This window comes from Schistocerca nitens, chromosome 9, assembly GCF_023898315.1.
Source record: "Schistocerca nitens isolate TAMUIC-IGC-003100 chromosome 9, iqSchNite1.1, whole genome shotgun sequence".
Classification (NCBI taxonomy): domain Eukaryota; kingdom Metazoa; phylum Arthropoda; class Insecta; order Orthoptera; family Acrididae; genus Schistocerca; species Schistocerca nitens.
Window position 1 is genome coordinate 267,977,603 of NC_064622.1, and position 12,741 is coordinate 267,990,343.

The 12,741-nt window shown below is 45.3% G+C and overlaps 1 protein-coding gene across 1 annotated transcript in view; it reads right to left on the reverse strand.

Moving 5' to 3' along the window:
* Positions 1 to 12,741, reverse strand: part of LOC126202907 (codanin-1) — a 185,846-nt gene that overhangs the window by 53,044 nt on the left and 120,061 nt on the right. The window contains exon 7 of the mRNA XM_049936987.1: positions 2,539 to 2,833. Within this exon, the coding sequence (XP_049792944.1) occupies positions 2,539 to 2,833 (295 nt within the window). The remainder of the gene's footprint in view (positions 1 to 2,538; positions 2,834 to 12,741) is intronic.

Below are 12,741 nucleotides of genomic sequence, written 5' to 3' on the forward strand. Positions count from 1 at the left end.
ATGGAAAGACCCTTTCATATGGCCATAAGTCATAATGACTTCAGGAAGGAAGATTTAGAGTTTTATGACTCATTGATTACAAGGTTATTTAGAGATGGAGATTGAAGCAAAGGAACAATCGCTATATTTGCCTGGAGAGTTTTACGGAAATCATGGAAAACCTAAATCTGGATGGCTGACAGGGATTTGAACCACCGTCCTCTCACATGCAAGTCCAGTGTGCTAACCACTGTGCTGCCTCACTTGGTAGATTGCCAGGAGGCGTCTTTCTAATCCTAGCTGTCAGTTACCCTCTTCCCAATTTTTAACAACTTTTATTTTTGTAAGGACCTATGGAACCATTTTATTCTGCATGCTTGATGTGGCTCTTGGTTGCTCCAGTAATCATCATTTTATACATCAATATAAGTAAAAGATATGGTAGTGAACCACATTTTCTACTTTATCATCTTCAATTCTTTGATGGAATTTTAGACTAGACTTGCTACTATCTTCAAATTTTTGCAGCAGCAAGAACCTAAAACTGCAGAAAACCCAGGAAGAATTTAAATTACAAGTTTGCTACAAAAATCTCCGATCACACTCCAGCATTAGCTCTAGGACACTTTCTTTGAATTGCTTTTCGAGCTTCATCCATTGTAATGGTAAAGAGGGAAGGAGCCAGCTAAATATTTTATTGGGTTTCTCTGTTTAGAAACAAACTGAGCTTTTACTTTGGATGTGTAGATAGCTAGGATAAATATGATGGGTACCATACCTATAAGTGTTCTATTGCTAATGAAGATAGATACAGGTAGACCAATTTGCTATGGGTCTCATACACTTCAGCACTACTCTAGGTTGGGTCACATAGGAGTTTTCTAAGCAATCGCCTTTGTAGATTAATTGCTTTTCCCAGTTTCCTGCCACCTCCTTTAGTTTTGACTGAGCCTACATGTTCATTCCATTTCATATCCCCCAAATTGTTACACTCACGTATTTGCACAAGTTGACTGATTCCAACTGTGATTCATTGTATTATACTCATAGGATACTATGGTTTTGTGTTTCATGAAATGCGCAATTTTGATCATTTCTGAACATTTAAAGGAAATTGCCACCATACCAAACTCTTAATAAGATCAACTAACCCCCCCCCCCCCCCCTCCCCGCGTCAAGTAGTACTTTGTTTTAGATTCAGGAAACATCTGCAAAAGTGTGAGGCGACTTTTTATATTGCCTGTCCCATCATCAATATACAACAAGAACTGCAAGAGTCTCAAAATACTTGCCTGGGACACACTTGAAGGTAATTCTAGATTTGTCACTGACTCTCCATCTCAAATAACATGCTGTGTGTTCACTACCTCCATCCAGACACAATTTTATTTTTATTTTTATGCTCTATATGATTGTATGTTCATTGACACATATTGGTGTGGTACTGACTCAAAATCTTTCCAGAGGTCAAGTAATAACGCATCACCTGACTGCCTTGATCAATAGCTTTCAGTATGAGATGTCAAAATGGTGCAAGTTGAGATTTGCATGGCTGATGTTTTCAGAATAATAAATACTGCTTGGCATGGAGGAGGTCATTCAGTCTGCATTGGTGTAATAACTGCTGTCCAACAGATTATGGGAAAAGAAAAGACATACTTATGTAAAATTATTCCTAACAGCAGATGTGATGCCTATGGGCAGCAATCATGTTGCAAAAAGATTTTTAAGTATACAGTGGAGAAGGTATTGATGGTGGTCAGTGGGTCTAATGTGGAGAGAAGTTTTTTTAAAGATTCACCAGAAAGGGCAAGTGTTCAACATCAAAAAAGATGACCAGCTGACTGAGAAATGGGTTTGGGAAAGAGTTTCCTATCTTAAAAAAAGCAGAGAAAAGGTTGCTTTCACAAGAGTTCATATCACGAAGATGTCATATATATCTGAAATGTACAATAACGTAAAAGCAACCATCCACCTATAGCTGACTGATGTGTGGTGCAGAGAAACACATATCTGTCAGCTATAGGTGAGTGATTGCCTTTCCTTTATTTTATATATTATTCCATCCAGGAACTTCCATTGCTAATTCACATATATTTGACAAACATGAGGGATCTAGGATTGTGGGGTGTAGGATAGACCATTCTAGCTAAGAATTAGGATGGGGAAGACATTTACAGCAGCTTCCAAGTGTGGTACATACAGTCTTACAACATAAGCATTATGTCACACTACAGAATTAAAATTACGGGTGAAAGATCTATAATAATATTGATCTTTATCCATAAATATAGAAACATAGCAAATTAAAGTCTTGGACTATCTTAATTTATTTAATATATTACATAGCACTTATGCAATGGGAAATCTGTATGTTAAAAAATGAAGTCAGTGCACTTAACACTTTAATGAAATAACTATCAAAATATATACAACACAACAGTACATCTTAAATCATTCAGCTCAATACACAAGAACCTCCCCTTATGCAAAAATACCTAGAAAAATTGTTTATTTTCTGCTGAAAAATGTTATGCTACATGCTGTGGAAATAAGTACCTTCTCTTTCCTGTTGTGAGAGCCAAGAAAAGTACAGCCCCTCTGGGAAGTTGGGCTGATCAAACAGCCAACCGAGGCACAGACGCAATAAGAGGGCTGAGTGATTCGGTAGATCTGAGAGATGGTGCCTGTGTACCGTGAACAGAAGCCGCAGTACTGACACATAATAAGGAAGACGTAATGAGACTGTGTCCAGCATTGCAAGATACTTGACAATCCATGGAACTGTAAGAACCATACGGTGCGAATTAACTGCTGCTTGGAGTGAAGACAGTACATCAAATGGAGGTGGTATCTGGAATATAAACAGCATTTTGTCACTAATTTACATTTGTAAAGGAGTTTTTTCTCTTTTATGACAGCAAGAACAATGGTAATGCATTGAGATACAATCTAGATAGTATGATACGAGAGACTTCTTAAACTAAATTAAATGAAACAACAAATTTACTGTTACCGGTCACTGTTTAATTATCTCCACAATGCGTTTCAAAGGTTTACACCTCCATCATCAGGTGCATTTACATTTGTTATTATGACGTGTGTGTGTGTGTGTGTGTGTGTGTGTGTGTGTGTGTGTGTGTGTTGTGTTACGATTTTTTGGAGGAACTTGTGGCACTGGCTAATGGAGAAACAAATACTATTTCAGGTCATGGTTTTGGGTTTCTTATGACAAAAAACCAAACATATATCTAATGGTAAAAATAAAATAAGTAAAATAGAGTACCTTCATTGGTCACAGGTTCCTTTCACTGTCGTAGCACATCACATGAATACTGTCATATTTTGTAAACAAATATGGTGTTTAGAAACTATTAGGTGCAAGGATCACATAGCAGAAGAGAAACATCATCACAAAGTACAAAGAATATACATCGTAGCAGCATTATTACAGAATAAATTTTAAAGGATTTTGGAAAAATTGGAAATTTGTGGTAGGTTCCTGTGGGACCAAGCTGTTGAGGTCATCAGTCCCTAGGCTTACACACTACTTAATCTAACTTAAATTAACCTACAATAAGGGCAACACACACACCCATGCCTGAGGGAGGACTCGATCCTTCAACGGGGGAGGAGCCGCGCAAACCGCGGCAAGGCGCCTCAGCTCAGACAGCACAGCTACCCAGCGTGACAAGGATTTTGGAGATCTTTGTTTTGAGGTGTTGAATACAAGAGTTCGATAAATATTTCAGGTGGTACATAAATCCAGTTTTGTCAAGTTCATATAGCTTAAACTTCATATTCGTATATATAATCAGGTGAAATGTTACAAACTTTAAGTACAATAATTATTTTGGCTACATTGGTAAAATTATACACAACTAACAATTTTGGGTGGGATTCACAGATAGATGTGAAAGGCTGGAGACAGAGGGAGAGGAAAAGTGAGAGAAAGTGAACGACGGAGAGGGTGGCAGGTGTGATTGGATGAGAGCACACTTTCCAAGGTAGTGGGTTCTTAAGATTATATCTGTTACATGTAATAACTGCCTAATAGGGTAATACACAAGCACCTTGCCTTAGATCGCAACCAAAGTTACACAAAAATGGGACCCTCATCAGGCCAACCGTGAACAGTAGGAATAGCCCAGAGCCCAGCATTAGAACCCAACAAAATGCTCTTCAAAATTCTCAAAGAAGCATGCACATTAAATAATGAGAGAACACTTAAAAAAGGCAACAGAATTTACACAACATGTCAAAGACACACAAGTACCTGACGGAGCCACACTTGCCTCATTTGACGTACAAAACCTTTATTCCTCTGTGCTAATAGATCCCACATTACGGATAATTAACGCCAATCTACAAAAGCACAAAGAAATCCCTTCAACTCACATTACTGAACTAATGGACCTGCTCAAATTCACACTTTCACATAGTTATTTTAAATTTAACAATAATATAATATTGTTAGCTGAAATATTTACACGTAATTTAGAAGACAAAATCTTGAATTCCAATCACCACCCCCTCAAAAATATCATCTACTACTTCTGATATGTAGATGATACCATTTTGATCAATGGCACAAAAGACAACATCAATGAGTTGAACCAGTTATTCAACTCCCATGAAAACATAAAAGTCACAGTTGAACACCAACCAGATGACAGTAAAATTTTTTTAGACCTTACCATTACAATAAAGAATAACAGACATCAGTTTGAAATTTATCATAAGCCTACCACAACATATACTACAATCCACAGCTCCTTTTGTCACCTCACAGCCCACAAAATGGCAGCATTCAGGTACATGATCAACAGAGCTATCCAGCTACCACTCTCTGAAGACAAAATGTGAACAAGAAATTGAAATAATAAAACAAACAGCTGTTGCAAATGGTTGTAACATCTCCATAGCAGACACCCTAAAACACTCAATAGTGGCATAGCAATCACATAAAAAAAAAGAATAAACAACTTCCATAGAGTCCCCTTTCTAGGTAACATTTCATATCAAATTGCCAATGTCTTCAAACGAAAAGGTATAAACATATCCTTTACCACAAACAACAAGACTGGACAAAAGTTATCCCACATCAGCACACAAAACCACTTCATCACACAGGTGGGTATAAAATTGAATGATTTGAATGTGACTGCTTTTACATATGCCAGACAGTCAGACTTTTTTTTTTTTAGGGCGCACAACTTCAATGGCCATTAGCGCCCAGACTATGTTAGGAATGCACCGCGAGGCACAAGTTTAAAACAGCAACTAAAAGGGAAAACACGATAAAAGACAGACTGACAGGCATAGGATTAAAAAAACAGCATAATCAAATGTCCTTAGAGAGGTTTGTCAAGTTGATAAAACGAAGAACGCGAGCAGCTGCTCGTGGGTCATCCGCTAAAATGGCATCTAGAGTACATGGCAGGCCAAGATCAAGACGCAGTGTGTTAAAATCCGGACAGGACATTAAAATGTGGCGGACCGTCAGCAATTGCCCACATGGGCAGAACGGCGCCGGCGCAGCTGTCAGCAGATGGCGATGGCTGAACCGGCAGTGTCCAATTCGTAACCGGGCCAAAACGACCTCCTCCCGCCGAGAAGGGCGGGAGGAGGACGTCCAAGCCGCGGGAAGCGGTTTCAAGGCCCGAAGCTTGTTGTCTGTAAGTGCAGCCCAATCGGCATGGCACAGCGATAAAATGGGCCGACAAATTACCCTGCTACAATCTGACGAAGGGACACAACAAGAAGCTGTCCGAGGCTGGAGGACCGCAGCCTTGGCCGCGGCATCTGCAGCTTCGTTCCCAGGGATACCGACATGGCCAGGAATCCACATAAAGCTAACCGGAGAACAGACGTCCACCAGCTGCTGAAGAGAGCGTTGGATCCGGTGCATGAAAGGGTGAACCGGATACGGATCACTGAGGCTCTGGATGGCGCTCAGGGAATCGGAGCAGATGACATAAGCAGAATGTCGGTGGCAGCAGATGTAAAGAACAGCCTGGTAGAGGGCAAAGAGCTCAGCTGTGACGACCGAACAATGGCCATGGAGCCGGTATTTGAAACTTTGTGCCCCGACAATAAAAGAACACCTGACCCCGTCATTGGTCTTTGAGCCATCTGTATAAATGAAGGTCATATTAATGAACTTCGAACGAAGTTCGACAAAACGGGAGTGGTAGACCGAACCGGGGGTAACCTCCTTCAGGAGCGAGCTGAGGTCAAGGTGAACGCGAACCTGAGCCTGGAGCCAAGGTGGCGTGTGGCTCTCGCCCACTCGAAAGGTTGCAGGGAGTGAAAAATTAAGGTGTTGAAGGAGGCGACGAAAGCGAACTCCAGGGGGTAGCAGGGCAGAGACATGCAACCCGTATTGACGGTCGAGAGAGTCGTCAAAAAAGGAACGGTAAGACAGGTGGTCGGGCATTGCCAGTAGCCGACAGGCATACCGACAAAGCAGTATATTGCGCTGGTAGGTGAGTGGCAATTCACCAGCGTCAGCATGAAGACTCTCGACGGGACTAGTATAAAACGCTCCGATCGCAAGTCGTAAACCCCGATGTTGTATGGAGTTGAGGTGGCGTAAGATGGATGGCCGTGCAGAGGAGTATACGAAGCTCCCATAATCCAGCTTGGAGCGGATTATCGACCGATATAGACAAAGTAGGACGGTTCGATCCGCTCCCCACGACATACCACTGAGAACACAGAGGACATTTAGAGAACGGGTACAACGGGCAGCCAAATATGACACATGTGGAGACCAGCTAACTTTCCTTTCAAATGTAAGACCTAAAAATTTTGTTGTCTCCACAAATGGGAGAGCAATGGGACCGAGTCGTAAGGACGGTGGGAGAAACTCTTTGTAGCGCCAGAAGTTAATACAGACCGTCTTCTCGGCAGAAAAACGGAAGCCATTGGAGACACTCCAGGAGTAAAGACGGTCAAGAGAACGCTGAAGACAGTGCTCCAGGAAACATGTACGCTGCGCGCTGCAATAAATGGTAAAATCGTCCACGAAAAGGGAGCCTGATACATCAGCTGGGAGGCAATCCATTATTGGATTGATCGCTATGGCGAAGAGAGCGACGCTCAAAACTGAGCCCTGTGGCACCCCATTCTGGCGAAAGGTGTCTGACAGGACAGAACCCACACGCACCCTGAACTGTCGATCCATTATAAAGGAAGGAATAAAAAGAGGGAGACGACTGCGAAGGCCACATGTATGCCTAGTGCGGAAAATGCCCGCCCTCCAACAGGTGTCGTAAGCCTTCTCCAAATCAAAGAACACAGCCGCTGTCGGGCGCTTCCGCAAGAAGTTATTCATAATGAAGGTCGACAAGGTAACCAGATGGTCAACAGCAGAGCGGCGCCTACGAAATCCACACAGAGCGGCGCCTACGAAATCCACATTGTACATTGGTAAGTAGGCGTCGAGACTCGAGCAGCCAAACCAAACGAGAGTTAACCATTCGCTCCATCACTTTACAGACACAGCTGGTAAGCGAGATGGGTCGATAACTGAAAGGCAAGTGCTTGTCCTTCCCCGGCTTAGGAATCGGGACAACAATAGACTCGCGCCAGCATGCGGGAACATGTCCCTCAATCCAGATGCGATTGTAAGTACGAAGAAGAAAACCTTTACCCGCAGGAGAAAGGTTCTTCAGCATCTGAATATGAATAGAATCAGGCCCTGGAGCGGAGGACCGTGACCGGGCAAGTGCATTTTCGAGTTCCCGCATGGTGAATGGGGCATTATAACTTTCATGATTCGAGGAGCGGAAGTTAGGTGGCCTAGCCTCCTCTGCCTGTTTGCGGGGGAGGAAGGCAGGGTGGTAATGAGCGGAGCTCGAAACCTCTGCGAAAAAGCGGCCGAAGGCATTGGAGACATCCTCAGGGGCCACAAGGACGTCATTCGCGACCGTCAAGCCAGAAACTGGTGAGTGGACCTTAGTGTCAGATAGCCGGCGCAGGCTACCCCAGACAACAGAAGAAGGAGTAAAACTGTTGAAGGTGCTTGTGAAAGCAGCCCAACTGGCTTTCTTGCTTTCTTTAATAATACGACGACACTGTGCACGTAATCGTTTATAAGTGATACAATTCGCCACTGTAGGGTGGCGTTTAAAGGTGCGTAAAGCACGTCGACGAGCACGTAAAGCATCTCTACATGCTGCGGTCCACCAGGGGACCGGTACGCGACGTGGAGGAGAAGTAGGGTGAGGGATGGAATATTCAGCAGCAGTGAGAATGACTTCCGTGAGGTGTGCGACCTGACGATCGCAGCTTGTGAAGGTTTGATCCTGAAAGGTCGCCCTGGAAGAGAAGAGCCCCCAGTCTGCTTTGGAGATGGTCCAACTAGATGAGCACGGAGAGGGGGTATGCTGCAGGAGATGGATAACACACGGGAAGTGGTCGCTCGAATATGTATCAGAAAGTGCATACCACTCAAACCGGCATGCAAGTTGGGTAGTACATATAGAGATGTCTAAATGGGAATAGGTGTGAGATGTGTCCGAAAGAAAAGTAGGGGCGGCAGTATTGAGGCAGACAAGATTGAGCTGGTTGAAAAGGTCTGCTAACAGGGAGCCCCTCGGGCAGGATGCTGGAGAGCCCCAAAGGAGATGGTGGGCATTGAAGTCTCCAGTTAACAAAAATGGTGCAGGTAGCTGAGCAATAAGTTGCATCACGTCTGCCCTGGTAACGGCAGACGACGATGGAGTGTAAACGGTACAAATGGAAAATGTAAAAGTGGGGAGAGTAATTCGGATGGCAACTGCCTGCAGGCCGGTGTGCAATGTGATGGGATCGTAGTAAATATCATCCCGGACCAGCAACATAACCCTTCCATGAGCCGGAATACCTACCACAGGGGGTAGGTCAAACCGCACAGAGGTGTAGTGTGCCAAGGCAATTTGATCGCATGGGCGTAGCTTCGTTTCCTGGAGGGCTACGATGAGCGGACGGTGCAAGCGGAGCAGCAACTTCAAGTCCTCTCGGTTGGAGCGAATGCTGCGAATATTCCAGTGAATAAGTGCCATCGTAAGAAGAAAAGGAAGATGAAAGAAGGGGTCACTTCGAAGGCCGCTGAGGGCCTGGCTTCGAGCGAGCACTGCCGCCGCTATCAGTAGGTGGACAGTCATCGTCCATTGGTTCTATAGGTTCATCGGCCATCTTGGTAAGATGGCCGGGAGGGGGAGCTTCCTCCGCCGGTGAACGGCCAGATGTTGGGCTACCGGCGGTGCTGCCAGGCGAAACGGATGACGGCCTGGGGCGGCAACTGCTGGTTGGCGCAGGAGAAGAAATGCGCCGTGGTGGAGAAGGAGAACTGTGCTTCCTATGAGCCTTCTTGGAAGGTCGTTTGGTGGAAGTACTGGTCGATGGCTGGGAGGTCGAGGTATGTAGGAAGTCTGCACGGGACGGTTCCTTCTTGAAGGCCCGTGCATCTGACTTCTGGGTCTTCGTCTTAGCAGAAGCTGATGAAGGGGCTTGTGTCTGTGGGGTGATGGGAGGAAGAGGGGACGTCGACCGCGCGATCTTAACACTGGCCGAATGGACGACCGTGGTGCTGAAGGTCAGATCGCATGTCTGGGTTGCCACCTCCCTGGTAGTCCGAGGAGAGGCGAGGACACTACTGTATTTCCCCGCTGGGAGCAGCGTGGGCTTCCTACTAGCAAACAGCTTGCGAGCAGCCGAGGTGGACACTTTCTCTTTGACCCGAATTTCTTGGATACAGCGTTCTTCCTTATAGATGGGACAGTCGCGGGAGGACGCTGCATGGTCACCCTGACAGTTCACACAACGAGGAGACGGAGGTGGACAGTCACCCTCATGGGCATCCCTGCCACAAGTGACACATTTAGCCGCATTGGAACAAGACTGGCGAGTGTGATTAAAATGCTGACACTGGTAGCAGCGCGTAGGTGTCGGGACATAGGGGCGAACAGAAATAACCTCGTAGCCCGCTTTGATACGCGACGGCAGCTGAACACTATCAAAGGTCAAGAAAAGTGTCCGGGTCGGTACAGGGTCATTGTTGACCTTTTTCATGACCCTACGGATAGCCGTCACGCCCTGCTCAGCGAGGAAAGACTGAATCTCCTCATCAGTCAATCCGTCGAGGGATCTAGTATAGACCACACCACAAGACGAATTCAAAGTTCGGTGAGCCTCCACCCGGACAGGGAACGTGTACAGGAGTGTGGCTCGAAGCAGTTTCTGTGCCTGAAAGGCGCTCTCAGTTTCTAGTAACAAGGTACCATTACGCAACCTGGTACACGACTTGACAGATCCGGCTATGGCTTCTACGCCCTTCTGGATAACGAAAGGGTTGACAGAGGAGAAATCCTTTCCGTCCTCATATCGAGAAACGACGAGGAACTGTGGGGCAGGCAGTAGTACTTTTGTCACTGGTGGCTGGTCATGTTTCCGTTTGTGGGCAGAAGTCGAGAGAGAAGAAGAGAAATCCATTGCGGAGGAATCCCCCATGATTGCCAGCGTCTCCGATGGCGCGCTCCTTCCTTATGGGGACCCTCTCAGAGGGCACTCCCGCCTTAGGTGAATGTTTACACCTCAGGTCACACCTCCTGAGAAACAGACGGAGGGACCAATCGGCATGGTCAGAAGGTATCAGCTCAGGCAATCACCCCTCCCCGGGCCTGGCCTTTACCAGGGGGTACGTGCGTGCCTTACTTGTCTACCCAGGGCGGGGAATTACGCGTTACCCCGTCACCGGCTACGCGTGCGAACGTGTGGGTCGGCCTTCAGGCGCGCACAGGGAGGAAGGAAGAAGAGGAAAAGTAAGAGAGAGAGAGGACAGACTGTCTCAAACGCCGAGGCGGAGACCAGAGAAGGCAAGGAGAAGAAGGCAAGGAGAAGAAGGCAAGGGAAAGAGTAAGGAAGACAGTGAGATGGAGAAGAACAAAGAAAGGAACCAACCAAAGGATGGAAGAAACGAGAAGTGAAAAACCAAAAAGACCACAAATATAGGTCGTGGAACCGTCCATCTCCGGACACAGGCGCTAACTACCCCCCTGAGGGGGATGACTCCTTTTAGTCGCCTCTTACGACAGGCAGGAATACCTCGGGCCTATTCTAACCCCCGGACCCGCAGGGGGGACAGTCAGATCATTTGAGATTAGATTTAAAGAACACATGGCAGCTCTAAAAAACAAAAAGTGCTACACATCAGAAAATAGCCACCCACCTGCATGAACAAAACATCATGTTAGCAACACAAGAATCAACATCCTACACGTCCAACTCAAAGGCAAAAAACTAGACATCCTTGAAATGCTCCAGATATACAAGCACCAAACAAAACAACCTGAATCCATTTTAAATGACAAAGATGACAATATTGTCGCAGAAGAAGCTGTGTAGTACAGTCGCTGTAATGTAGTTGTTATGGTACTAAGCTGTTATATGGAGGGTCGTGAGTTCAAAACTCACCTGAACTGTAAAATGTTAATTTATATATTCGATTTGAGTACATTCTAGAAGTATCCACAAATGGCAAGAATCATTGTACTGGAATGTTCTGTTGCTGTATATATACCGTATGTGTTCTGGCCGGAGGCAGTTCGCTCTGCGCTCTTATACGTGCAAGTGCTGAATAAACCTTCGTTAAGTGAATTTAGCGTTCGTCATTCATCTACTCACACCTTCTTCTATGTGACATTATTCTGGTGGAGACGCTGGGTATTGGAGCTTGTGTTACCACACATTATCGACACAGTGGCTTCCATGAGGCCACAACAGAGCTGCCGTTTACGTGGTGAGAAACCCAAGTTCGAGCCATATTCAACAGATCGCAATCTATTGCGGGCAGAAGAAGAAGAAGAGGATGTTATGATGACAGCAACTGTGTGCCACCACATGAGACATCCTTCCAGGTTCTCTGGTGGTGATGGCCAATATCCAAACAGGTGGCTGAAGGTATATGAGTGTATAGCCAAATTTAACAAATGGGATGACACCGTGTGTTTGGCTAACGTATTTTTCTACTTGGAGGGCACTGCCAAGCAATGGTATGAGAACAACGAGGAGAAGTTCACAAGCTGGGAAGTATTCCAGGCGGAACTGCACAAGTATTTCGGTGACACACAATGACAGAAGTGCAAGGCTGAAGATAAATTAAAGTGCAAGGCACAGCGTCCAGGAGAAATGACAGCATCCTACATTCAAGACGTTCTGGAGCTGTGTAAAATAGTGGATCCTAAAATGAAGGAGGAAGACAAGGTTGCACATCTCATGTAGGGTGTTGCTGAGGACATGTATCAAGCCCTACTCCTGAAGAAGGTTTCGACAGCAGACGGCTTCATAAAATGGTGCCAGTACATTGAGACAATGCATCAAAAAAGAATTACATGCAAGAAGTTTGAATGGCTTCCAAATGTCGTATCGATGTCTGTGATGGAGGAAGAAACTGATTTCACACATGTTCTTCATCAAATAGTGAGAGAGGAAGTTCAGAAGGCACTTGGATTGCAACGCGTGCAGAAAACCGAGGTGCTTCAAGAGTCGAAAGGGAGGAAGTGGAACAGACATTAACCCAATCTCTCGTCCTTCATTTCCCTTTAAAACGGTAAAAAAGTCAAGACCCAGGCAAAGTTATGTTCCTACAATGCCGCATGAAGAATCTGTTTGGACACCAAGGAATACTGACGTCTGGGACACGTGGTGTGCTATTCTCGAGAAAGGCGCAGATATTTGATAGGGCCTGTGTCAGAAGACAGCAAACCGATCTTAGCC